The sequence below is a fragment of the Alligator mississippiensis genome, chromosome 1 (assembly GCF_030867095.1).
Source record: "Alligator mississippiensis isolate rAllMis1 chromosome 1, rAllMis1, whole genome shotgun sequence".
Lineage (NCBI taxonomy): Eukaryota > Metazoa > Chordata > Crocodylia > Alligatoridae > Alligator > Alligator mississippiensis.
In genome coordinates, this window is record NC_081824.1 from 419,653,205 (window position 1) to 419,680,125 (window position 26,921).

The window sequence follows — 26,921 nt, forward strand, 5'->3', positions numbered from 1 at the left end:
GGTAAAAAAAAAAAAAAGGAACCCCAAATCCACATTTTTCCATGATTAAAATGAAACACAACTATATATACATCGATTTATAAGTGGTGCTTCATTTTAATCATGGAAAATGTGCATTTGAGGTTACTTTTTTTTTAACTGAAAATTGGGGATTTTTTTAAATCAGAGAAACCTAGGATCCCTGTTAGTGACATACTTAACACAGTATATAATTATACATTCATTCTGGGAAGGCAAAGAGGAGATACATGGCAAAATATAGCTCTTGTTTTAAAATAAGTCCAGAAATATTAAAATAAGATCATTTTAATAAATTGTTCAACAACATTTTCAAGCATATTGGACCACTGGACTGAAAGGCATCTCCTTGGTAAATGGGTTCAGTCCCTTTCTATTCTAGGCAACCAAGTTGTATACCCTTTTTTATAAACTATAGTCAATGTACATTATTTGTATTTATAGTTTCAGTTGGGTGTTTTGTGATGGCTGAATCTAAACATACTATATGGACTGATTGGTCTCCACCTCGGTCAGTAGAGTTGCAGCACATTTGCTTCAGTGTTAATGGTAACTAAATCTCTCTTAGCATCTGCTAAGTCATCAGAAAAAGTTGGAACATTAAGCCCAGGCATTCTAGAGATTTAAATTTCTTACCATTTACTTGTTTTTGTAGTTTTGCAGAATTCTGGAGCATATTGTTATTAAATTCAACCTAAAATATTTGGATAAACATCCTAGAACGCTAAAACATGATCTCATTTACAGAGAATTTTATGGGTCAAATTTCACCTGCAGATTCATATGCACAAATCCCGGGGTTTTCACTGGAACTTTGAATATACACAGACAGGATTTGTCTGAATTTTCTATGTTAAGGGCATTGTGAGAGGCTATGTTCTCTGGCAGGGAATATGTTTGCACACTGATTCAATAAACAGCAAATTTCTTTTCTAGGCTGCTTCCATTGCATCAGGGGTTTTGGATACACTTGGAAAACCTGGTCATTATACACTTTTTGCTCCTACCAATGAAGCTTTTGAGAAACTGCCAAGGGGAGTCCTGGAAAGGATCATGGGTGACAAGGTGGCTGCTGAAGGTATTTCAATGATTTTATCTGTTTGGTTCTGAAAAATTCAAATATGAAATTCAGACACAATCAGATCAGGAGTTAGAAACTAAGAAATTGTAAAACCTCCAGAATCACTGAAAATGTATGAACATTATAACTATTTATATGTTTCTAATAGGAAAGGATCTCAGTTTTATAGTTCAGATAGAGTTGCAAAGGGGCATCTGACTTGGGTTTTGACCCAAACTCATCCCATAAATAAGTCTTCCATAATAAGGATCTATGCAATCTATGGGCTAAAGTCTGACTGGAAATAACAGTAGCAATTTGTTAAGTGAAGCGCTATGCACCTGTCTTGTGCTGAGACAGTAATAATGAACTGAAGGTTATGCTATTGTTTAGTATAGGAAAAGTGCAGTCAAATCAATTTGACCTCTTTAGCAGTTAACAAAAATAGGCAGATTCCTAAATCCAATTGAAATTAATTGGGGATGGGGGAGAGGGGGCAGGGGAGGGGTAAACATGTCCTGACTAACTTGGGAATCTCCCCATTAAAACTCAGGATCTTATCTTACTCCAAGGTAAGATTTTACCCTATAAGCTTTAATTTTGATCTTATGCTCACTGCTTTAATTTTGATCTTATGCTCACTACATGCTCAATTAATGCAAAGCAATAATCTACAAAGCAGTTTGAGCTGGACTAAACTATTTCCAAACTCAGTGTCTACACACAGGCCCAGGACAGTATCAGTCTGAGCCAGGGAGGATCAGCCCTGGGCTCCGGGTGGCAGCATTGTGAGGTAGAGGGGCTGCCTGGGGCATGAGGATGCAGAAAGTGTGGAGCCATGTGGCTGCAGTCTAGCCCCCAACTTGGTGGGCTGACCAGGAGCAATTTATATCCACTGTCAGTGTCTACACACGTGTTTAATCACAGTAAATTACCCCAGCACAAGATAGTACTGTCCCCGACAGTACTACAAACAGACTACAAACAGTGTAAATTAATTTACTGCAATCTAATACTGTCACACACGTAGACAGTGACGCATTACTCTGCAGTCATTAGTCTACTTAACAGTGAGCACATCTACACAAGACACTGTGGCGATGTAGCTCGTCACTATTGAGCATTGCTACTGCACAGTAGGGTCAGAAAATGACCCGTGCACTTCCAGGACTACACAATAATTGTGGTTACTGTGCAGTAATGGGAGTTACTGTGAAGTTATTTAGTACTTGCTAACTGCTAAAGTATGTACTAAATGACTGTGCAGTCAGGTGCATGTGTAGACATGCTCAGTGAAGCGCATGTGTAGTTGTGGCCACTGAGGCAGAACTCACATTGGTTTAATGGATATTATACTTGTAGCAGGACTACTGAATCATCAGCCCCCACTAGAGAAACAAGAATATAGTGGGTTAAATCAACATATGGTGTAACCTTTGTTGATTTTAGTGGAAATATATTGACTCGGTCCAGTGTAGGATCTGATACAATTTTACTACTGAAGAAGAATCATATAATGATAATTATGCAATGCACTTCAAACAATAGAGATAATACCAGTTTCCCTGTTCTACTAACACATATTTGCATAAATAAGCTGAAGACAGTGTAATAGTATTATTTTAAAATGTTACTCATCACTAAACCCCAGTCCTTGATCAGATTGCCTTGCAAAGGTATCATAGCACACATATCTCTAACACACTTACCTACAGTTGTGTGCTACCTAGGAATAAGAATTCTGTAACAACCAAGCTATCAAATGGGAGACTATGCATCTAAAAGTAATGAACATTGACTACATCCATTTGTAACTCATAAAAATTTACTTTCCGTAAAAGGAAAAGGAAGTCCCATTAGAATCATTATTGTTGGAATTGCAGTTAGCATCTGTCCTTCCCATTAAGAAAAGGCAGTTACTGACTAGTGCAAGAGTGAGTATTTCCCTCTTGCTTCAAATTACCAGAAAAGGTCCCAAGGGATTCAAAATAAGTGTAAAAGCAGGATGTCTGGAAACAATCTATGGAAACCTCTGCAACTGCAGTTTCTGTATGTATCATCATGACTATTTAAGGTGCTTTTCTAGGTTAACTGCAAAGAGCATTTTTTTGCTTATGTCTTTTCTTAAGCTTCTTTTTGCAGTTATAAAATGTGTTTCCAAAAATGTGGGGGATTACCCCCAATTTTTTTTTTAGAAAAACACAGGACATTTTTAAGGCTAAATCCTGTTTCAACTTCACACAGCTAACAATATTTGTGTAACTGTGCAACTACAATTTTGGACCCTAACCTGTAGTTTGGTTTCTATTTGTACTTGTGGTGCAAGAGGATCACCCTACATGTGTACTTGCTGGAAGTGTGATGGAGGAAAAAGAGGACAGTGTTCTGTCATCTTTTAACCCAGTAATTAGGGAATGTCTCTAGGTGAAAGATGAATCAGGTTCTAGTTACAGCTCACCCAGAGGAGGTTTGAACCTGCACTACTTACTTTAGTGACAAGTACTCTAAACACAAAACCATGGGAGAGGTATAATTGAGGGCTCTCCCACTTTACCTTGAATTTAATATTCATTAGAGAAAATGGACAAATAACACTGAAACTATTCCTGCCCTATAGGGAACAGGAGCCCAGGCTAGAAGTTAAGACTGCCTCTTCAGTATCCATCTCAATGAACCACTCTTCTAATTTGCCAACTCCTGGCCCTACATAACTTTCTCTTCTGGCTGCCCATTAGGCCAGCTTCAAGAGTAATGTTGGAAACAGTTCTCTGTAAAGTCTAGCTAGTAGTTTAGTAGTTAGTGCAATTTCATAGATTCATAGAAAACTAGGGTTGGAAGGGACCTCAAGAGGTCATCTAGTCCCAACTAAGGAGGTATTACAACAAACCTGTTAGGTATTGTAGGAACTGATGAAAAATAAAGAAGATTATTCAAGATTAGTTTGCAACAACACCAATTTAGTCACAATCCATTAAACTGTTTTATGTAATCCTGTTACCATTAAGCACCTGTACATAAATGTTTTATTTTTCCCCCCTCAGCTCTCATCAAGTTCCATATTTTAAATACTCTCCAGTGCTCTGAAGCCATCATGGGTGGAGCAGTCTATGAGACCTTGGAAGGAAATACAGTGGAAGTGGGATGTGATGGTGAAAGCTTGACTGTAAATGGAATCAAGATGGTAAAGAACAAAGATATTGTGACAAGTAATGGTGTCATTCACCTCATTGATAAAGTGCTGATTCCTGATTCTGGTGAGTGACAGCTATAAAATTGTATATGTACCAGAATATTTTTTTACTAGATGGCATTTTCAGATGTCTACACTGGCTGGGTTGTTGAGTGGACTTACCTGTGTATTTCCTTGGGACTTATTCAACATCCCTATACCCATGCAAGCTACGACTGACTTTCTTTTCCTTTTATGATTTGCAGCTAAGCAAGTCATTGAGCTTGGAGGTGCCCAGCAGACCACCTTCACAGACCTGATGGCACAGCTTGGATTGGCTTCTTCTCTAAGACCAGAGGGTCAATACACCCTGTTGGCTCCTCTGAATGGTGCTTTCTCTGGTAGGTAATATTAGAAAAGAGTCAGCTCTCTCTCTTACATAGTATCAAAATATGTTAAAATCATATTTGCTGACATCATGGCTTTCTAGAGGAATTTTTTCCCTTGTGTTTATTTTATGACCCAATGAAATGATGAAATTTAGAATGAGAGAAGTTTTGTCCTTTTCGATACACATGTTCAGTGAAATTCATTATACTAAAGAGAAATCATAAAAGGCCTGATCTTAAGTCTACACAGTTTTCTTATGCCAATGATATCGATACCTGTTTGGTCATTGGAAATATTTGACCTAAAATAAAACGCAAAATATAAATCAATGTTTAACAGAAATGAATGAATGTAACAATATATTAGTGACTATTTGTCTAAAGAACCCCCAATTCACATGATTTATATTTTCAACCTTTCTTATTTACTGTCAATATACTCTTCAGAACCCCACACATTTGCTAATATGACCAATGTAATATATACAATAGGTATCTGATGATTTGAAATGGTAGCAGTCATATGGCCATCCTGAATACTCTTCTGTATTGGCAAACACCCAATCACAGAACAGAAGCAACATCATGTGATTTTGGACATCCAAGCATAGAGTAAATTACAGATGGCAAATACTTACCTCAAAAGTTGCAACAGACACTTCACTAACCAATCCAAACAATGAAATACACCTATGTATTAGTTTCCCAATAATTTCCACCAATAGGTTAGTAGCTTTTTCAGAGACAATTTTTAATCACAGAAGGGTATAAATTACTGATTTGCACTTGCTGAATAGTTGGCCTAAATTTACAGAAATCTAAGTTGCAAAAAAATCCAAGAATTTTGAATAAATTACTATAATCTGTGCAATAAATGTACTTGAATGCAAGAATCATTTATATATTGTGTTTTAAATTTAATAGATGATACCTTGAGGATGGATCAACGTCTTCTGAAACTGATCCTGCAGAACCATGTTTTGAAAGTGAAAATTGGCCTCAATGAGCTCTACAATGGACAGGAATTGGAGACCTTGGGAGGAAAATTGCTCAGAGTCTTTGTGTACCGCACAGTAAGTAAAGGAGGACATAAATATCCTATCTCTGACAAATAAAATGAAACCAAACCCTTACACAGAGTGTAAGCTCAGTTGAATTGATAATGATATTGGTGTTACAGTTATGCTCACTATTAAAAGTCAAATGATAAGCCTTTACACCACTGTACATGAGAGGGTTTGGGTTTTTTATTTTTATTTTGCTGTATTATAAACTTTATGTAAATGGAAACTTTGCCTGAATAGAAACTCAATGGAAAGCAAAGTAAAGGCTTCAAGATTTGACTCATAATAAAGAGTTCAAAGTCTTAGTTTAAAAACAACTAACAACACTTTTCAAGTGAAGCCAGTAATCAGCATGGGAAATATTTACATATTTATTTTACACCTATGTAATGGCTTCTTTTTGCACAATACCTGTTACTGATCTTTAAAAAAAAAAGAAAATTTGCAGAGGAGGAGCTGGATAAATTATATTTTTAAATGACAGAGGTTGCAAATGAGGTCTCATTTCTTCCAAATAGCTTGTCATTATCAGAGCTCTGCTGTTGGGTCATTTTTCTTTTTCTCTTTTAATCAGGCTGTATGTATTGAAAATTCATGTATGGTGAGAGGAAGTAAAGAAGGAAGGAATGGTATTATTCACCTTTTCAGAGAGATCATCAAACCAGCAGAAAAGTCACTGCATGAAACACTAAAGAATGATAAACGCTTTAGGTAAGGCAGTCTTTTGACAGCATAGAAACTGTGGAGACTGTCTATGTAGACTAGGCCTGGTTAGAAAAAGTCATGTTTTTGACAAAAATAGGGGGCAGGGGAAGGGAAGGTGTTCCCTTGCTGCCCCTCTTCCCCACTGCCTCTATTTTCTAATCAGCCATAGCAGAGACATAGGAAATTGTTATAGTATTGTTATAAAGTCTCACTCTGATCACCAGTCCAGTTTTTTTATAACATTTGTGTGGCAATAGGAGGCCAGAACAACATTACATTTCCCACTTGGAAATTCTCCAGTACAAAGAGGGGCCCTGGCACTGCAGGTCTGTTTTCATGGCCTTACTTGGCCCCTTCCATTCAACTAGCGGTAAATCTAGAGGGAACAGCAAGGCCCTAGAAGGGTTTTGGCCAAAATGTTTTCAATAGGACTATTTGTGGAGTAAGGTACTACTCATTGGGTGTGTCTACATGAGATGTTTACTGCAGAATTGCCTAATTAGCTGCACAGTAAATTTTAATCTTGCATCTCCTCTTCCTCCATTCTCCCTCTTCCTTGAAATCACTTGACCTAATCACAAGGGAAAGTACTAGATATGTTTTTTTTCCTAAGAAAACAGACTTGTATGCTCCATAAGTTTCTTTCAAAATGTATTTTGTGAAGAAATCTATGGGAACTGAGATATAACAGAACTTGTGTTTTTTCTCTGATTAGCACATTTCTCAGTCTGGTGAAAGCTGCAGATTTAGAAGACCTTCTTACACTGCCTGGAGAATGGACTCTGTTTGTCCCAACCAATGATGCCTTTAAAGGGCTGACTAATGAGGAAAAGGAAATATTAATCAGTAAGTAGCAGAACAGAACTACAAATGTAATTAGCAGGGCTGAAATCCTGGACCCATTGAATGAATGGCACAAACCCCCACTGAATTCAATAGAGAAGGATTTGAATATAAGGGCAAATACAGACCTTACATTTAGATAGACTTAACTAAGGTTAGGTTAACTAGCATCTAAGCTATGCTGCTTGCAGAAAATCACATAAATTGGACTGATTCTACCTTTGGCTTTTTGAATGTCTGTACCTAGCCTAAGTGCAGATCTGTAGAAACATTCAGGGAGGTTAAATCAGGAAAAAAATGGCTGGCCAGAACTAAATTAGTTCACCTGAGGTGTTGAACTGGGAGTGTAGAAAATGTTGATGTTCTTTTCATAATAAAATGAAATCAGATTCCAAAATACCAACATTATCCCTGAACTGTAATTAGCTTACCCACCCCCCACCAACTCTAGGTTGCAACCAAGCACAACTAACTTTATTGGCATATTTCTCGAACACAATGAAAAGTTTGTCATAACTTTAATGGGAGCAGAATAGTGTATTGATAGAGGTGTAAATTGTCATTATTCATGTCTGTGAGGTGCTATAACGGTGAGTGATTATGATAGGTTAGATGCCAATCATTAGCTGTTTCATTGCTAGTCATTTTAAGAACTCTGGACTTGTGGAGAGAGTTTACATACAGAATCACTTTTTTCACTCTGACAATTCATATGCAGCAGGGGTTCCCAAACCATGATACATGTACAGCTGGGAGTATACAAGACACTTCTGGATGGTATGCAGGATAAAGTGTGTAATGGCAGATTTAATTTTCATTTTAATAATAATTGGCTTTTAAGGGGTTAAAATAGAAAATGTATGCTGGTAGATGTGGGAAGGTGGTAAATCTGGAAGGAGGTACTTAATAAGAAAAAAGTTGGGAACGTCTGATATACAGAATTGATGATATTTTACTGTTTCAAATAGTTTAGCTTGTGAAAATTTAATATTGCAGGCTGTTTAAAAGCAATCTTATTCTATTCATAATAAGCTTGATGCTGCATTACACTTGTTGTTTGTGGGATTTACATTGGAATAGAACAGACTGGAGCATTCAGAGGCATAATGTTTAGAAGCAAGTGACTAATGCTGAAAGTTATTTTATTCTACATGTTTTTATACCACTATTATCACTATACTATCTGAGTATGAACCAGTAGTTCACTAAATGATGTGACTAACTCCTTTCATATGTTTGGTTCATTTTCTCTCTCTAATCTTTTTGTCAGCAGGAGTAATATATCCAAATACAAAAATCTCATCTCTTGTGACTGCCTAAACAATAGGTGATATGAGGCTCATCCCATGATATCTTAAAAAATCAACTAAACAACATTATTTAATGTTGTTCTTTGTGGGTTTTTTTTTTATATAGGGGACAAAAATGCTCTCAGGAACATTATTCTTTATCACCTGACACAAGGAATTTTCATTGGCAGTGGTTTTGAACCTGGAGTGACAAACATCCTCAAAACTATCCAAGGCAGTAAACTGTACTTGAAAACAGTAAGTCTGGTTAAACAAATTCTCCTGATACACCTTGTAATAAAGATTTGGCATGTCATGACCATGAATTGAATGTGCACTACAGAAAGACATCTCTACTTGAAGAATATGCAACTGCTAGAATGATAAAATGCATTTCTTGGAAATATACAGGTTCACTATCTTGTGTTCTCTCATTATTGTTTCTTAGGTAAATGACACGCTTCTGGTGAATGACCTGAAGTCAAAGGAATCTGATCTCATGACAACTAATGGTGTCATTCATGTTGTAGATAAGCTCTTGTATCCAGCAGGTGAGTATCATAAAGGGAAAAAATTCACATCATGGGTCCAGATTTTCTTCCACCTATTAGGCACAGAAGCTTTCTTAGGTGCCCAAGTATGAGTCTATTTCACCCTGCTTAACTCCCTGAAAATAAACTAATGCATCTACTTTGGTAACACACCACTATCTGCACCTTTAGACCGAGTCATAAAAAAACAATGGTGCTATAACAAACAAACAAGCTATAATGGGGGAGTGCACAGCTACAGCAACGTAGCTGCTGGTCACATGTAGACACCTGTTGATGCTACGTTGTTGTAGTGCATTGCTACACCAATGTAGCATCACATATAGATGTGCCCTATGTGTGTTGATTTTTTTAATAATGTCAGCTCCTTTATGCAAAGTAGAAAGAAGGAAACTTTGTCTTATTATTAATATTACAGATGACTTTCATCTGATACAGTGATATCTTTTTAAACTGCAAAAACATCTCCAACCAAAAGAAAAATATAGGATGGTCCAAATTATTATCCCAACCAATTATGTGTGATGAGAGCAAGAGACAAACAGAAGTGGAAGAAAAGATTTGGACTCAATATTATCAGTGTCTGTTATAATCACAACCCCTTCTGGTCATTGAGAATGATGACCAAAGGAAGTAGTTATGGTTGCTTGTGCCCAATATACATTAATGCTACTTCTTCCAGGCATTATTAATCTTACAAACACTAAATTGCTTTCATTGTCATCTATATAGAAAAAACATATTTTATTAATGGAATGAATATTGTGTCAGAGTGTCATTCAATTATAAATCCAAATATTGTTGTCTACTAAGCATAAGAGATGCCTTCAGTTCAGAAATATACAGTTCATGCCAGTTAGTGAACTGAAGTTATTTGCATTTCTTTCCGTTTCTACAAATACTTGTACTCCCTTTTGCAGATGTACCGGTTGGAAATAATCAACTGCTCACAATCCTCAATAAGCTGATTAAGTACATTCAAGTTAAGGTACTTGCTAAACAATGCTTTGATTGTTTTTGATTTTCCTAGTATGCATGCAAACATCTACATTACACAAAAAGGGGGTCTCCACCTCAAACTGTCTCTAGTGAACAATATTTTAATATGGCAGAAAATCCTCTGCCAGTCCTAAAATAAAGGTCCGCTGTCCATAAATTAATTAAATAAGCCATTACATGTACTGTCTGGAAATACATTTTAATATACTAGAATGACCAAATCTCTCTCCAAGTGACTGTGGTTACAGTACATTTGAACACTGAACTCTCTGATATACTTTGGACCAAATCTGGACCTTATTCTTATTGCACATCACTAAGTGGCAGAAATCTCATTCCTTGAGAGGTCTTCTTTATGAAAGAATCCTTGCATAATAAAGTTGCTATGTCACCATGCACTCAGCCCCAAATGTGGGACTGAAGGAGATACAGCTGGAAAACCAGAAGAAATAAGCTCTGAGGCTTCTTATTCATTGGCTAACACAGATCAACAGAGCCTTATTATACTGTAAAGTGTTTTTTCAGGATATACTCATGTCTACTCTTGTGTATATTATGCAGATGTCCCTTGTGATTTGCACTGCCATGATGCACCCAATAGCTGGAAACTTTCATAACCTTATATCTTCAATGTGAGAATAACAGACTACCAGAATGATAGGTAGCACAGGGCCTGAACCAATGCCCATTTATGTGCTCATCCTGTGCATGTCTTGTCTTTGCTTTCAGTGGGCTTTGAATCTGACACTTATGAAGCATAGAGCAGAAAAGATGAATGTACAGCTTATTTTTGAAGTCTTTACATATGTACTAGAATAAATTATTTTGTTTTGCAGTTTATTCAGGGCAGCACCTTCAAGGAGATTCCACTGACATTTTACAGTAAGTTCACTCACTATTTCCAGATATACTTGCTGATATGTCTTTTAAAAAATAAACCCTGAAAAGGATTACATTTGCAATTAAAAATAAAGTCACCTATACAAAAATATGACAAGCCAGCAATGGACAATATCACTAAGTAAAAGGTTTATGTGGAATCCCAGAAAAATAGGACTGGAAAGAACTACAAGAGATGATCTAATCCAACCCCCTACTTGAGGCAGGGTCATCCTTGACTAAACCATACTAGACAAGTCTTTATCTATCTGGAACTTAAAATAGTCCAAGACTAGAGACTCCACAGTCTCTCTAAGTAAATTGTTTAAGTGTTAAACCATTTTATTACTGGGCTGCTTCAGGCACTGATGAATTGCTGAAGGAAGCAGTTTAAAGATCATGGGTTAAAGTGGTAGGGGAAAAGGCTCTGTTTCAATAACAGCCAATAACAGTGTTGAGGACAGCACAGATTCACAGAAGTTTCAGCATACCACATCAGCCTATGTGGTACTGTTCTCTCTACATTACTAGCTCTTCTGATATTACGAAGTGAGAGAGGACTCGGCACCCACCTCCTCTATATAACCAAAGGGCTTGTGACTGAGTCAGTACCAAGAAATAGTCATTATGGATGATCCCTGTGAAGCAAAAAGACATAAAGGAGGAAATCTTATTTACCACCTCCTTGCCATTTTATTCAGGGGTTACATTTAATAACTGAATCAGAATTAGGCTTTGGAGGTCTAAGACTCTAGTTAGAAATGGAAAATATTGTACTTTCCTTTAGACAATTCAGAATGGATAGGCTGACATTTTAAGTTCAGTTTTTTAAATAGTGTGACTCAAGGTTGGTGTTTTCTCCTCTGCCTATCGCATGTGCTCCCTCCAGAACAGAATTTCAAAAGTGCATGAGTGAGTCTCTGATTATCTTTTATTTACCTTCTGTTGGCATGCAACTGGCAATGAAAGTAAATGACATACTAGTGTAGCCCAAAAATATAGCCATCACACCTAGTACATGGCTGATGCAATATAAACAATACAATCTAATATTATATTTAGTCAAATTATTTGTTAAACAGATACCACTTGTGTGACATGTATGACTACTCACTGGATTTGAAAGGCTTCATAATCTATTTCTCTAAATTATACTTTTACATCATTTACTTTGATTGTACCCAATTCTTTATAGCAGACCCAATCTGAAAGTTGGGTATCATTCAACAATAACCTTGTTTGGATGCTGTTATGTGTGTATGTGCTTCACATTCCATTGCCTATATTTTCAGAGATTAAAGTGATTGAAAGCAACGTCCAGCCAATAATCAGAAAAGAAGGTAAAAGTGGCCCCTTTTTGTTCTGAAATACATTGATGTACTAGGCTGAATGTTGGCAGAGGACAAACCCAGATTGCAGGATTTTGCTTCAAAGCAATAATAAAAACACAACAAAAGCTGACAATTTTTTTTTACCAAAAAGTTTTCTTAAAACTATTCTTCCCAAGTGGCCTCTTACCATCTTAATTTAATTTTAAAAATGGTATTTGTAATTATTTTGCTTTTGGAAAAAGATAACCTCCTTTTTTGGTGTTGTGTGTTTTGTTTATATCACTTCAAAATGAAACGTTCTGCACTTTATCAGGTATCAGACAGGGACCTTATAACTTATGTTATAAATGTATAAAGTTTGTATCATGGTTATTATTCATTGTTCCTGAGAGAGCTTCATCACAATATTAGAGACATGATCTTGCTTGTTGTTTAGTTAATGCAGACCAGAATGTGAGTTGGTATTGTTGCATATACAGATCAATGTCATTCACCAAAGAGAGATGAAATAAGTGTACAAAATTGTGAGCATTGACTAATCACTCCTTTAGCTGCCAAAACTGGTAATCCTTCCTTTGACTACAATCCAGGGAAAGCTTTCTGTTTGCCTGGGTTCTGACTCTGCCCAGTCTCACCACTGATGACTCAGGAGCAAACCCCATAAAGCCAATTTGGGCTCTTCTTGGCTTCCCAGAAACAATAGTCTCTTTTCCAGCCCATAAAAAAACCCCTCCAAAACGCCTCTTGAGGCTAAAGAAATGTTACTTCTACCAGTTATGCCAGGAAGACCAGGACAGACCATGAAGCAATAGTAAGAAGATAATTATTCTTCCAAGTCACTTGAGATGGTGCCATTGGCTAATCTTCCTGGACAAGGCAGAAAAGTACTGCTTTACCCTTATTTTCCACATTTCTGTTATGCCAGTCTAACACAGAACTAAAGTGGATCAAAGGTGAAAAAATATAATTTAGCACTACTTAAAACTTACCATTAGTAAATGTTATCCAGTACTGAGATCTTTTTTTGATATTATTTGACATCTTCTCAATTAGAATTCAGGGAAGTCTTTACCTTTAGACCAGGAGCAACTAAATATGACTTATTTTTGTTGTGGTACTAAAATGCTTACATGTGTTTGTCAGAAATACCCGGTAGGAAAATCACGAAAGTAGTTGGTGGTTCAACAGTTCGAAAAGTTATTCAAGGTAGGATTTATTAACAGAACTATACATTTTGTGACATGCCAATGTGCTCTACATTGTGGCTGAACAATGGTGGTGAATTATTTAGACCTAAAAGCAGAACAAAAACTCCTGTGCATCACTGTCTATTAAAAATATATTCATAGTTAAGTCAAAATGAAAATTTATTATTTTCTGCTTTTGCTATAGGGGTAATAGGAATCAGTCACCTGAAGATCAGGAGTCTCTTTCAGCCCTAACCCATCATTAAACCCTGGAAGAGCTGTTAGCAGGCTTAGCACTGCTAAGGCACATGCCCACAAGACATTTACTGCAAAGTTGACTAATTAGCTCTACAGTAAAACATCAGTTTCTGCATATGAGCTATTAGGTTGGAGTGAACTAATTAACTCTGACATAGAATAGTACTGCCAGACACAAGTACTATGCTAAGGCAGAGTTATTTACTCTGCCACAACACATGTGTAGATGCTCATGGGCATGGTGGAGCATGAGAGTGTTTCAGTGTGGGGGCTGTGCGTTGGCTAGCCCCACACTATAGGCCACTTATGCCCCAGCCAGCCTCTCTCCAGCACATTAAGTTGAGTCAGAGCAGCCCCAGGCTGGCAGGCTGACCCCAGGGTCCCCTTCCAGCTAGGGCTGCTCTGACCCAGCTCAAAGTGCAGTGGGCCCGAGCACAACTGCAAACAAGGCACCCGGGAAAATAAACTCTGGCATGAACAGTACAATAGTTTATTCAGTTGCCTTAACTGCATGTGTAGACATGCCCATAATGTTCAAAAGAGTGAAGATAATGCTCCAAAGAAGAGATTTCCCTGCTAACATCTGGGAAGGCTTCCTTTTACCTGCAGAACCTAAGGGGATGTTTTCGCCATAATGGACACAGAGTAGTTAATAAATGTTTACCATTCAGGTATAGAACAGGAAGCAGATACCCATTAGAAAAAAATAGCGCTTGCTGGTTGCTAAATAGTAGGGGTGTATGAAACAGGCTGTATTCAGTTTGGTTTCAGATTTGGCCTGTACTGGGGACAGTGATTCGATTCGTTGATTCAGATCACTGCCCCGATTTGATTCAGCTGAATCCGAATCTGAAGATGTTATGTTGATTCGGAGAATCAGTGATTCAGCCATAGACAGTTTTAAATGTTTTTTCTATATAAGTTGAGGTACCAAGCATGGCTCATGATCACCAAGATCCTGGGCAGACGGAGCATCCCACGGGAGTGCAAGGGTGTCCCCAGTGCGCTCGGCAGTGGACCCAGAAATGGACCAAAAGTACTTCCGGACTACTTCCAGGTCTACTGCTAAGAGCACGGGGGAGCCCCCTGCACCCCCTCTCAGCTTGACAGTTGGCCACAGGGGGATCTCAGGTGCCCCTCCAGATCCAGGAGACACCAGTCACTGAGCCTGGGGGGGGGGAGCGGAGTGTGCTCCCCTGTGTGCTCCCCAGCAGACCCAGAAGTAGACCAGAAGTGCTTCTAGTCCACTTCTGGGCCCACTGCCAAGTGCACTGGGGACCCCCTCCCCATGCTCCCTTGTGACTCTCCATCCACCCCAGCATGTCAGCTTTCACGAGCTGCCTGGTACCTTGAGGGATGTAGAAAAAACATTTAAAGCTGTGTCTATGTTCGAATCATCAAATCTTTCTGAATCTCCCCAAATTGATTCGTAGGGTTGCAATTCAATTTAGAGAGATTAAAGGGTCTCCTGATTCGATTCAGATTTGGAGATTTGGCCGCCAGAAATGGCTGTATCTCTGCTAGATCGAATCAGTGATTGAAGCTTTGCACAGCCCTACTAAATAGTATATAAGAGAAAATGCAGGATTGCATAGTTACTCCTATGAATTAATTCTTAGTGTTATTTCCACATATAAATCTACACCACTATTATAATAATTTAAATAAAATGATAAATTCTAGGGAGTGGAGAGGTTAATGTCAGTCTCATCTCAACTCTTTTGAGAATAATACATATTTCCATGTACTGTTTACATCCAGACATATTTGTAACAGGTTGATTTTTTTTTTTCAAATAATATTTTATAGAGCCAACATTCACCGGAATTGAACAACCAGAAATCCAGGTGATCAGGGGAGGAGAGACAATAACTAAAGTAATTCATGGAGGTGATTACATTTTCATTGCCTAGAGTATACTAGCTAGAAATCTTCAGAAAGCTTTACAATTCCAATTTAGGTTTTAATCCAAAGAGGAAGGGCCATCTGGTTTGGTTTGGTTTGGTTTGGTTTGGTTTGGTTTGGGGGGGAGGGGGGAATTTCTTTTTTTGAGATTGAGATATCCCATTTGATTTTAGCATGTGATTTAGGAAACATCTATTCCTATGTTCACTAACTATTCCCTAGCCATGTCCCATAATTGTATCCAGTGAAATAGGTTTAGCACTTCACATGCTGGCATGTTACAGTTACAGTTCTTTAATAACTGTTAGTTTGCAAGCTAAAGCATGGTAGACAGTTATATACAGAAAGACACAGTGCTTGGACAGAGAGACCAGAATTTTCTCCCACTGCTCTGGGAGTTTATACCAAAGATGGACCTCAACCAAAAATGTATATGTGATCATTCCTGTATTTTGGTGAAAGCTTAGCTGTTGTTTTGGATCCAAGAATAGAGGTAGACTATGTAGAACTGTTCTTACTATTAATTTTGTATCATGAAAACGCCAACAGCTAGGTGTGTACAAACAGTTCCTTCCCAGAAGAGTTTAAAATTTAAATCAACAAGACTAAGCAAAGGGTAGATGAGGAAATAGAGGCACAAAGAGGTCAAAGGACTTTCTTAGATCATGCAACAGTATGTTGGCAGAGCCAGAAATTAAAACTAGATTTCCAAAGTCCCAAGGCCATGAACTATCCTCACGTATTTGCTAATAAGAAAGGGGGGATCTTCAATATGATGTGCTTCACTTGTTATTTACCTTTTTTATTAATGTTTTTAATTTGGAAAATCTCTTTAGAGCCAATTATAAAAAAATATACAAAGATCATTGAGGGACGACCTGTAGAGGTGACTGAAAAAGAGGTGACAGAAGAAAGAATTATTCAAGGTAAACTGTCAGACTGTGTCAGATACAGTGTATGAATGAAGATTGTTCAAGTCTCCACTTAAGTTTCATTTGGGCTTGTATACCCTTTACAGGAAGGCAAATTTAAGTCCTTAACACTGGTCATCTGAAGGGTTAATGTTTTACAAACATTTAACTAATTATGCCAGGTTACAAATTTTTTTTTTCTTTTAAGGATTTTTTCCCTCAAGCTAAAAAGACCCATGTGGGGGGAAATGTAAAAACTCCCTTTTCTGGTATGCAAAAGATAAATTGTCAATATTTGTTCTGAAATAAAATTTGAAGAGTGTCAACATCTCCTAAACAAAATCAGAAAAAGTTAAGAATGTTAGTAAGTAATGTCATAAAGTTTAACACAAATTAAGAGTGAAAGCATTCAATGATCCAAAGCAGTCCAGTGACCTAGGCTCTTAGGGCATATCTAATCTGGAACCACTCTAATTAGAGTGCCCAGGGCATACATGTGAATCAGTGTCCCTGTGCTGAAAAATGGTGGTGGGGACACTTTAACTAAATCTTATTAGGGACATTGATACATATAACACTGGAGTCTGCTGGAGTGTGGTAATTACCGCGATTAATTGAGTCTGCTCCGTGCTGTAATTACAGTGTGTCAGAGCAGCCTCACTGCACATGTATAAGCTCCCCATGCTCTTTAGTTAATGCACATCAAGACGGGCTGATGTGTGTTTTCCTAGCACCTTGCAATGGAGGTATTAGATTTAATGCATGTTAACTAAAGCACTTGAATGCACATGTAGATACACCCACTAGCACCATTATTGGAATGGGATTTTGGCACTTAGTATCATAAGTCTTATTGAAAGTCCAAACTCACTTAGGACTCTCGAAAATTACACTTCTTGTTTTACTTGATTGTAGCTTTGTCTCAATTTTTGTCCTAAAGGTTTCTGAATATAGGTGCATATTGATTAAAGGACTGATCCTGCAAAGTAGAGCTAGTCAGTTGTAACAGTGCTAACACCATCCAGAGGGTATACACCATTTTGTGGTTTCTCAAATGACAAGGCCCTCATCCTGAAATTCTTTCTTTAGTGAATAGTCCAGTTAAGAATTACTGTTTTGGGCCATTTAGTGTATTATCAATAAATAATAGCACCTATACTATTCTCATACAGAAATAGTATCTATATTGAAATGACATATGGAATTTCAGATCTTTGGTCCTGATAAATAAGGAAATGTCTAACCTTAAGCATGTGCGCCTTCCCATTGACTTCAGTGGACTACACTTATATCTTGCTAATTGGCATCTTCTCCTGTATCTGAAAGCTGTATTTCAGAATCATGTTTCATTACAATTTTTTAACATAAGGCTGCTGCTGAAAAAACATACTAAGCATTTCATAGGAGCAACACATTAACATACACTACTTTGTTACAGGCCCTGTAATTACCCAAATTACTACAGGCGGTGGATCTGATACCGATGAAAACTTGAAGAGATTACTTGAAGAAGGTTAGTATCTTTCTAGCAAAGAGAAACATAGGTTCAGTGAGACCTATTCAAGTAGTCAGTCCCTGAATACCATAAAGTTTATGATTTTAACAAAAGAGCATACAAAAGGAGGGCTTCTGCAAAAAATACAGATACAGGGATCAAACGCTTCCAGACTGAGGACTGTTCAGATCTGGTTTGGCCCATTATAATTAAATGGACTTTGCACCGTAACTTGAGAATTGCTTATCTCTAATATGCATAAAAATGTGCTTGGCATGCAATGCAATTTAGGTGTTTTGTATGACACTTATCATTGTAATAGATGGATTTTGTTATGAGTTTGATCATTAATGTACTGTAACAGAATTGTCAGCATTGTATATAAATCAATTTTATGCCATGAACATGTATCCTATCAGAGGTTACCAAGGTGACAAAATTCATTGAAGGTGATGGTCATTTACTTGAAGACGAAGAAATCAAAAGACTTCTACAGGGAGGTTAGTGAGTGTATGACAACTAACCTCTTTGTAACAGGTTATGGAAATTGAAACTTCTCTCAGATATATTGATCTCTAAACATTTTAAAGACTGATCTAATTTGATGTTAAAGCCATAGAAGGCAAAAAAAGAAAAAGTTATCCTGAGAGATAAAATGCCAAAGTTTAAACAATTACTTACAATATGGTCTTGATCATGAACATATCAACAAAAAATTGTCTTTTTTCAGTCTTTAAAAGGTTACGTAATTCAAACCAAGGGGAGCAATGAAGATTTATTCCATTATCTGTGGTACTTTTTCCAGCAAATTTTCAATTCTGAGAAACACTTATATAGTGCAAAGTATTTCATTAGGCTAAATTCAATATATTTTGCAGTTCTCCAGAAATGAATATTCATTGCTCTCAAGTTAACAAACAAAGGCATGTTTAGCATCGCTTTTTAAATACTTACAGGTAATGTGGATCAAAGCATTAACGTTAATTCTCTTTGAATACAGCATTCCAAGGAATGGTTTTCTCTCTTTCTGTCTCTTAAGTCTAACTGTTTTGTCAATAAATAACCAGTAGATTTAGAAAAAAAAAAAGTAGAAAATTTGTGCAAATGAACCTAATCTTTATCTAAAGATACGGAATGTCTTCTGCTTGTTGCATAGATTAGAACTGCCTATAACAGCAAGATGAAAGACAAAAAGAATTCAAGCATTCTAGTAGAACTTAGTATAAACCTGAATCATAAAGTCCAAATAATACTTGGATGTTTCTCTTGGCACATGGTAGAATCTCTGATTTAGATTAGCCAGGTCTGTTTTTTTTATGGTTTTCACTTTTTCCTAAGTGACACATTTAGAAGTAAGTCATAGCCAACCACATATTCACTGACCAAATTCTGCTGCACTCACAGACAAAATGCAATAGGGGATAGATTACAGCTTCTCATAAATAATGATTTTGTAAAGGTTGCAGGATTCAGCTTATAGCTTCTTTATAAAATAAAGCCATCAGAGTTGATGTTGACTGGTCCACTTTAACCTAACTGAAAATCTCAGAGCACAGGTCATGAAAAATGAATGACAATTGTGTCCATAACTGTGGTACCTCTAGGTCAAGATGTAAGGTGCCATGACTAGGGCAGTGTGGGGGAGTTCCCACCATTGGTGTATATGGTATGCATGCTCTAAAGGTAGAGTTTCCACGGCTGCGTTGCTCAAACTTTTTACCAGCACTAGATTCTGTTGAAACTATTTTAAAATAAAAATTACCAGAAGCATTGGAGAAAAATATAAAAGTGCTAGAATAAAATTCACTGGTTTCAGTCAGGTCATAAAAATAAGGAACGCAGGATTTGTTCAAATGGGTCTAAATTCTGCTTGTGTGAATTAGTGGATTCTGATCTTGGCATGAACTAATGTGATTCTGATCTTTGCAGAATCTAGCATTTCTCTAAATGTTCAGTTGAATCCAATTGATTTATAATGATAGAATTTGCAGTTGATTTATAGAAAAATAATAAATTATTTTTATTAAATTGGGAAATACAACACAGTATCTTGAATTCTTTTCTTCTCCTTGCTATTGTAAGGTGGTTAGTAGAAGCATCCTGCTTTACAGAATGAATCAAATAAGTAGATATCTTTCTATGGATTGTTTCTTTTCATTTAGTTTTCTCTACTTTGCCTTTAGTCTTCTCTACTTCGCCATTATTTATCTAGGCCTCTATCTTTGGCTGTCACCCCAACACCTTAAGAGTACCTGTAGTCAAAAGGAGCAGATATACATGCTGGGTTATGACTATTATAATAAGGATAGTGATCCCTCTCCACTCCCTCTGACTGCATCAATTCTGCTTTGCAGTGGAAAATTTTCTTAAGGACTTAACAATGAGTCCAGTTACAAATATATGTATTTCCCATTTTTTAAAGCAACAGGACAGTCTCAAATGGGCTGTAATTCATACAAAATTCACAGTGCCAGTAGTTACAATTGGCAGTCTTTGCTGAAACCAAGCCCTAACTCAAGATGCAATAAATGGCTTGCAGACCTAGAGAAAGTGACTTCTCTGTGTCAAGGCTGCAAAACTTGGCAGGGCCAGATGACACAACTTGGCATCCTGTTCACCACAACACTCCTGGACTAAATGTTTCAAGTTGGGGACCCTTGAACATGGAAAAATGCAATCCCAGATTTAACTCATTTGTTTTTAATGCTTATCGTAGCTGGAACAGAGTACACCAAGGTTACTAAAGTAATTGAGGGAGAACCACAGATTATCGAGAGAGAAATCAAGACAGTTCATCTGGAAGGTTAGTTTATCTCAAAATTCAATGGCACTGAGATTTTCTTCATCTCCAGTGATCATTTCAGGTGGGGTTTTATAGCATCCATGACAGAAGATATTTAGTTCCCCATCTGCATTTTGACAGGAAGACTTCTGTCCTTTTAAAAAAGGATATGTTCATCCACACGTAGAAGAGAATAATGTCAAAGCTTATTTTGACGATCAAAAATTAAATACATTATTTATCACATGTAGTATGCAAGTTTAAAATGTCTATCGGCAAGTTTAGGTGGCATTGCTGAGAGAATGTTCATAATAAGAACTACCTGTTGAGTAAGTAGCACAACGAGGAGACCACGTAAGTTTTCTGTGATTTTGGTTTATTTCATTTTTTTTAATGTTGATTCATTATACCTGATATTCTCAGTGTGGGGTACACAACCCCTGGGAAATCATAAGCACGTGGCAGCAGGTTTGTATCAGTCAGCTCTTCTCATCTTGCTAAATGGGAAGGAAGCTGCAGTAGGATGCCAATATGGAAAACATTGAGACCTACTGAGGTAGGTAGTGAAATTCTTGGAAGCCAGATTTATTCCAGGGTTTTGCCTGGGATGAGTTTTACTCTTTCTAGTTACTTTTCTCACAGTATCTACTGCAATTAAAAATCAAAGTAGTGGGTTTTTTTGAGGGGAGGGATGGGGGCAGGGGGTAATTCAAACAATTCAAGGTAATTTACCAAACTCTGTTTATTCATTTGCTGATCAATTTCCAATAAATCCAAAACTGCTGGTGAATGAAGTTTTCCCTAGTCTATTTTCAATACCAAGAAATTTGATTTGTTGCAAATATGCTTTTTGTTATGTTAACTAAATTGATTGTATAAATGTCAGAAACATCATTTAAGGCATATTTATAGTATTCCAGGTTTGACATTTCTCTCCGCCACTGCATGCCCTGTGCAGCCCCAGACCTCTGCTTCCTGTGGAGCCAGGTCATGTGGCAGGGACCAGCATTGCCCTGTCATGCAACCTGGCTCTACAGGGACCAGAGATCTGCACCAGGGTCTCCTTGCTGCCACTGCCGCTGCCAGCCCCATACAACCCCACATCACCGGACCGGGCAGCTGTGGCGAGCAAACCCCTGGCATGGATCTCTGCTCCCTGAGGAATCGAGTCATGCGGCAGGGACCAGCAGATTTGCTCGCTGCTCTGCGCTGCTTCCCTGCCCCGCAACCCGGTATGACAGGGATCAGAGATCTTCATAAGGGCCTCCTTGCCTGCATGGAGGTCAGCAGCCCTCTCCCTCCCCCAGATGAGCCACCTACTGCCCCATTGTGCTCCCCCCTGGGGCCCTGCAGCCTCAGCCTCAAGCCCCACTTGGCTGGGTAGGTAAGGCTGTGCAAAGCTTCCCTTGCAGCCCGTTCGAAACAGATTTGGAGGAGATTCAGCCGGAATGAAATTGGACAGTGATCCAAATCACTGAAATGAAATGCTGTCCTCTGAAACGGCCGAATCTAAAACTGAATTGAAACACAGCCATTTCGCACAGCCCTATTTGACATGATGTACCAGGACTTTGTGTACATAGCATGTATAATTCATCTGTATATAAGGCACGTATATATGATTGTTTTACTAAAAATTAACTCAAGAGCTGATCCTGTACAAGAAAGACGGGAGCATGTGCCTACATATAAATTCAATGATGAATAGAAAGGTGATGCAAGGAATTCTGATCTTATATGGGTGAGGGATGCCCAGTAGTAACATACCTGAAAACAGCTTTAACTCCATTTCATGGGAAGCTGAACAATCTCAGCTGAGCGGTCATGTTTGTAAAAGGAAGCTGCATTAGCATGGTGAGAATTGCATGTTCAAGTGCACTTATTTTCTGCCTCACTTGAAAAAAGTAGGACTTGGAGGATTTCTACAGTGCTGTGTAGACAACCAACACCTAACCTTAGGTGTGATCTTGTGGAAACAGAAGTGGGGGGGCTGTATGTAAACATTTATGAAGCTTGCTGTTCACTGTGAAAAGACTTGCAAGATCAAAATATGAAAGTAAACAAAGGAAAACAGAAAGCTAGTTAGTGGTAGGTGTTAGTAAACACAGCTCTTATCTGGAATGGATTTTTAAGGCAAAATTTGCTTAGTTAATCTTGTCTTGGATATTTTGGTCTTCCTTAAATGTCTAGTGTAGTCCTATTAACATTAATGGATATAAGGAAGATTGAATATAGGAAACACATTTCTCTAAGCATGCCAAATGAAGTTTGTCCCCCATTTCCCCAACTTCCAAATGTTTGACAATTCACTGCTCTGTATCACAGAATAGGGGTGATCACCCACCTTAGAAAATACTTTGTAATTTATATATATAAGTTCCAATATTTATATATATGTGTATTCTGGAACACAGTCATGTCTCTCTTATGAAAGACAGCTCTTCTATATTAATTGTATCATTATTCTAAACCACACTCCTGAAAGAAGGGAATTCTGGGAATGAAAACGTGTATCCTGTAGAATGGGGCCCTAACATCACATTGCTGTAATTCATCTTTCCCAATGTATAATATGTGACTGTATAAGAGTTGGAACTGGCATCTCAGTGATGGTTCAGCTTCAAGAATGACAACTAGACCTTACATTTCTCTTCTGAATTCAGTAAATTATCAATTTGCTATCTTTCTTGGAAAATAAAGTCCATGAAGTACACAGTCCATTGTGATCCAGGTTAAGGATTGTTCTTTATTTTTTAAAACAAAAATTTTAAGGCAAAATTATTGTTCTTTGTTATGGTATATAGAATAAATGAAATCAAAATGCTTTTTAATTGTTTATTTGAGCATAAGCTTTTACATTTTAGGTCATCAAAGTCAGCAAGGTAATTTAAGGTAATCCTGAATGTATTAAGAGCTACCAAAATGCTGACTTTTTCAAGTTAGCTATGAATTTCAAATATGTTTATTAATTCAAATGCTTTTACAAATACCTTCTGATTGGATTATTTCATTTATAGAAACACCAGTAAGGAGAGTATCAGGCACCAGAAGGACACAAGGTACAGAAAAGCAAACACTGAATCATTTTAATGTTTGTCAAATACTTTTCCTCATCATGTCTTTAAAAAAATAATCATTCTTGAATACATACCAGTGGAAAGAACATTAACCATTCTTTCTATATGGTAATGTTAATATAAAGTGTTATAGATTTTTTTTTTTAACAACACATGAAAAGCAACTCCTAAATATATACTGTATTTAAACACCATTATATATTGTATTTATTAAGGACAGGGAATTAAAGGATAGTTCCACTCTGAATGTTAATTCAGTAATAACAGCATTGCTGGTGTTCACTGTCTCTCACTATTAACATGCTAGTTCTGATTAGTTGATAGGTAAAAAGATATTTATATTTTCCCAAATGTCAATTCTTTCCACTGACCAGGATCTGAAAATCAAGAAAAATTATCTCATATATCTGTATCAGTAGTAGATATATCAAAATAGTGAGGGAATAACTGTTTTGCAAATCCCACTGTTTTCCAATGAGAACTCCAGTAGGCTTATGCAATATGATTATCCTTAACTGGGGTAACTAATATATTAGTGTATCACTTGGATTGCATCCGGTCTGAAATACTATGACATTTATAATCAGTGCGAACTTGGCTGAAATAAGTTATAAAAACTGTAAGTGTTTCAGGATTCTACAGAATCAGGATCAGACTTCAAATATTTCTAGACCTGGAGGTATTTGGATCCAGGGTTTTATAAAATCGAGAGAGATCTGTGAAATCCAAAGCTAAATCCAGACAAACTCATTTCCATCAGAGCAAGACATGTTTTAGACCAGGTCAACAGTCTTATACCTAAATATTATTGACTATCACAATATTTGTAAATTAATTTTTCCTATTTTAAGCAGGGGGATCAACGAGGAGGAGAACAAGGCTAGTTCGCCCTTAGAAGCTTTCCAAGACACAGTCCACAAAACTACACATGAAGAGCCTGATATATGAGAGGAAGCGAAGCTGTTTAACAAAAAAGCAAAACACAAAGAAACAATGTCATTTTCTAATCTAGTATAAACTGAATCATGAGCCCATGTAAAGGGTTTGCCTCACTACTGGGCATAGCACCCACTGACGTAAGTAGTCTATTAAATTGAATGACGCTACTCTTGGTGGTCAGCATTATAAAAGATGAAAACCTAGTTTCACTGAAGTTAACATGGAGATTTATCTCATGCTTGGCAGTAATTGTTTGCAAGAGTGGGCCCCAAATGAGCAGGGAACAACTCAGAATGTAATTTTTTATTATTTCTTATAAAAGGGAAATATTAATGTAATTAGATCATTTCTAGAAATATACAGTTTAGGTGATTTTTAGAATGCTAATAATGTGAGGAAATGTAAGATATGTAAGCCTAGCACTTTGGGTTCAGTAATATCATATGCATTTTGATGTCAACTTTTGTCATGTTTTGAACGTTATAATAACACCAACAACATTACCTTTTCTAAATTAACATTTATACCATATACTAAATGTATCTTTTTGTTCTGCATCACATATCCAAATGTTTCCTGATAATCTGGCTGGCAGAGGTATGCAAAATAATTTCAAAAATTACAAATGAGCTTCCTAAAATGTATCTGGAGTTTTGCTGATTACATTTTAAATCTATTTATATATTAAAAAAAAATTCTTGCTATTGGAATCTTCTACCAAACATATAGCCTAAGATCAATAAAAATGTTATCCCTTTAACAAAGTTGTGTCCATTAATTTTTAAAGTATAAGGGATACAAAAAATGCATGCAAAGAATTACCTCTGCATAGAAACAGGTATTATAAAAATTGGGGTTTAGTAAAAAAGCTTTCATATCAAAACACGCTTTGCTAATGTTTGGTACTAATGTGGTTTTATATGTAAATTATGTCATTTTTATAACTCTTGTTTTGTAAGTCATTTGCCTTTTGTAAGTTTTTTATCAAATGTCAGAAAGCCAAAATTTTGGGTAAGAAAATCCTTTTCTTCAAAGTGCCTTAATTCTGCAGAACCAAGGTTTCAAAGGAAATATTGGGCATGCTTTTATACTTCTGTTTTGAAACAAATACTCATTAAAGAAATTGGGCTGAATTGTGTTTCTCTTAATTTCTTCAACAAACCTTTCATGATAAGACTTAAAAATATTTCTTTATGATTCTAAGATAATCTTAAAGCAACTACATTCCTTCAGGGAAGGAAACACATATTTCTATTGCTGCGTTAGTATCTATAGTCTATTCTAAACTTGGTGTGTAGGACTTTAACTGCAACAATCTCCTGAGCAATATGTTCAAAACATCTTGAAGTCAGTTAAAATTCTCCAGCTGACCAGCTTTGTATCAAATCCTAAAACAGTTCATATATATCTTTTGTCAACCTAGTAATGATCACTGATGACAGGCAGGTTTTTACACATATGATAAGTCATTTGGTCTTCCTGAATTGATTCAGTTTTGTCATGGAGGATGTAACATTCTGGCTAAGTACAGAAAGTCAAAAAGCTTGAGGCTGAATTGATTTAGCCTTTGCAGGTTAATCTAAACTGCACAGATTAAATTGAAACAGAAGTGAATGGACCTTTGAAAGAAGTAACAAGGATATCATTGGCAAATGACACCAGTATAAACTATTATGATGTAACTGCTGTGTCTGTATGTGCCTGCTGTGATACAAGTATAGCAAAACTGTTGCAACCTTAACTGTGTTTCATTCATGATTTAAGTTTTACCAATTTAGCTAACTTGAATCTCTACAGGATCATGCAAACACAACAGTTACATCATAATAACTGATGCCACTCCTGAATCAGTTAATTTAGATGAATTAAGGCATGCAATGACCACATGAGATAGGTAAGCTCTGTTCTAGGCATGGAGATATCAAATGTCAGTATTTACCAGAGTGAGAGCCAGAATATTGGCCCCAATGTCCATTTTTAGCTTCCTAAATAAAAAAGAACCCTGATTTCTCCAGGAATAGTAAAGTTACCATTCTTACTGATGTCATTAGATATTTAGGTAACAGTCCA

The 26,921-nt window shown here is 36.9% G+C and overlaps 1 protein-coding gene across 15 annotated transcripts in view; it reads left to right on the forward strand.

Annotated features, from left to right (window-relative positions):
- Positions 1-25,984, forward strand: part of POSTN (periostin) — a 46,956-nt gene extending 20,972 nt beyond the window's left edge. The window contains exons 7-26 of one of the 15 annotated variants that reach the window (XM_059713907.1): positions 955-1,096; positions 4,120-4,332; positions 4,514-4,648; positions 5,561-5,709; positions 6,275-6,411; positions 7,121-7,251; positions 8,665-8,795; positions 8,986-9,088; positions 10,009-10,076; positions 10,924-10,969; positions 12,259-12,306; positions 13,441-13,503; positions 15,552-15,632; positions 16,484-16,573; positions 17,997-18,071; positions 18,473-18,553; positions 20,770-20,856; positions 23,700-23,727; positions 23,853-23,894; positions 24,764-25,984. In XM_059713907.1, coding sequence (XP_059569890.1) covers positions 955-1,096; positions 4,120-4,332; positions 4,514-4,648; positions 5,561-5,709; positions 6,275-6,411; positions 7,121-7,251; positions 8,665-8,795; positions 8,986-9,088; positions 10,009-10,076; positions 10,924-10,969; positions 12,259-12,306; positions 13,441-13,503; positions 15,552-15,632; positions 16,484-16,573; positions 17,997-18,071; positions 18,473-18,553; positions 20,770-20,856; positions 23,700-23,727; positions 23,853-23,894; positions 24,764-24,860 — 1,947 coding nt within the window. In that variant the 3' untranslated portion in view covers positions 24,861-25,984. The remainder of the gene's footprint in view (positions 1-954; positions 1,097-4,119; positions 4,333-4,513; positions 4,649-5,560; positions 5,710-6,274; positions 6,412-7,120; positions 7,252-8,664; positions 8,796-8,985; positions 9,089-10,008; positions 10,077-10,923; positions 10,970-12,258; positions 12,307-13,440; positions 13,504-15,551; positions 15,633-16,483; positions 16,574-17,996; positions 18,072-18,472; positions 18,554-20,769; positions 20,857-23,699; positions 23,728-23,852; positions 23,895-24,763) is intronic. The other 14 variants (XM_059713940.1, XM_059714041.1, XM_059714001.1 and 11 more) reach the window with 14 other exon arrangements.
- Positions 25,985-26,921: the final 937 nt, after the last annotated feature.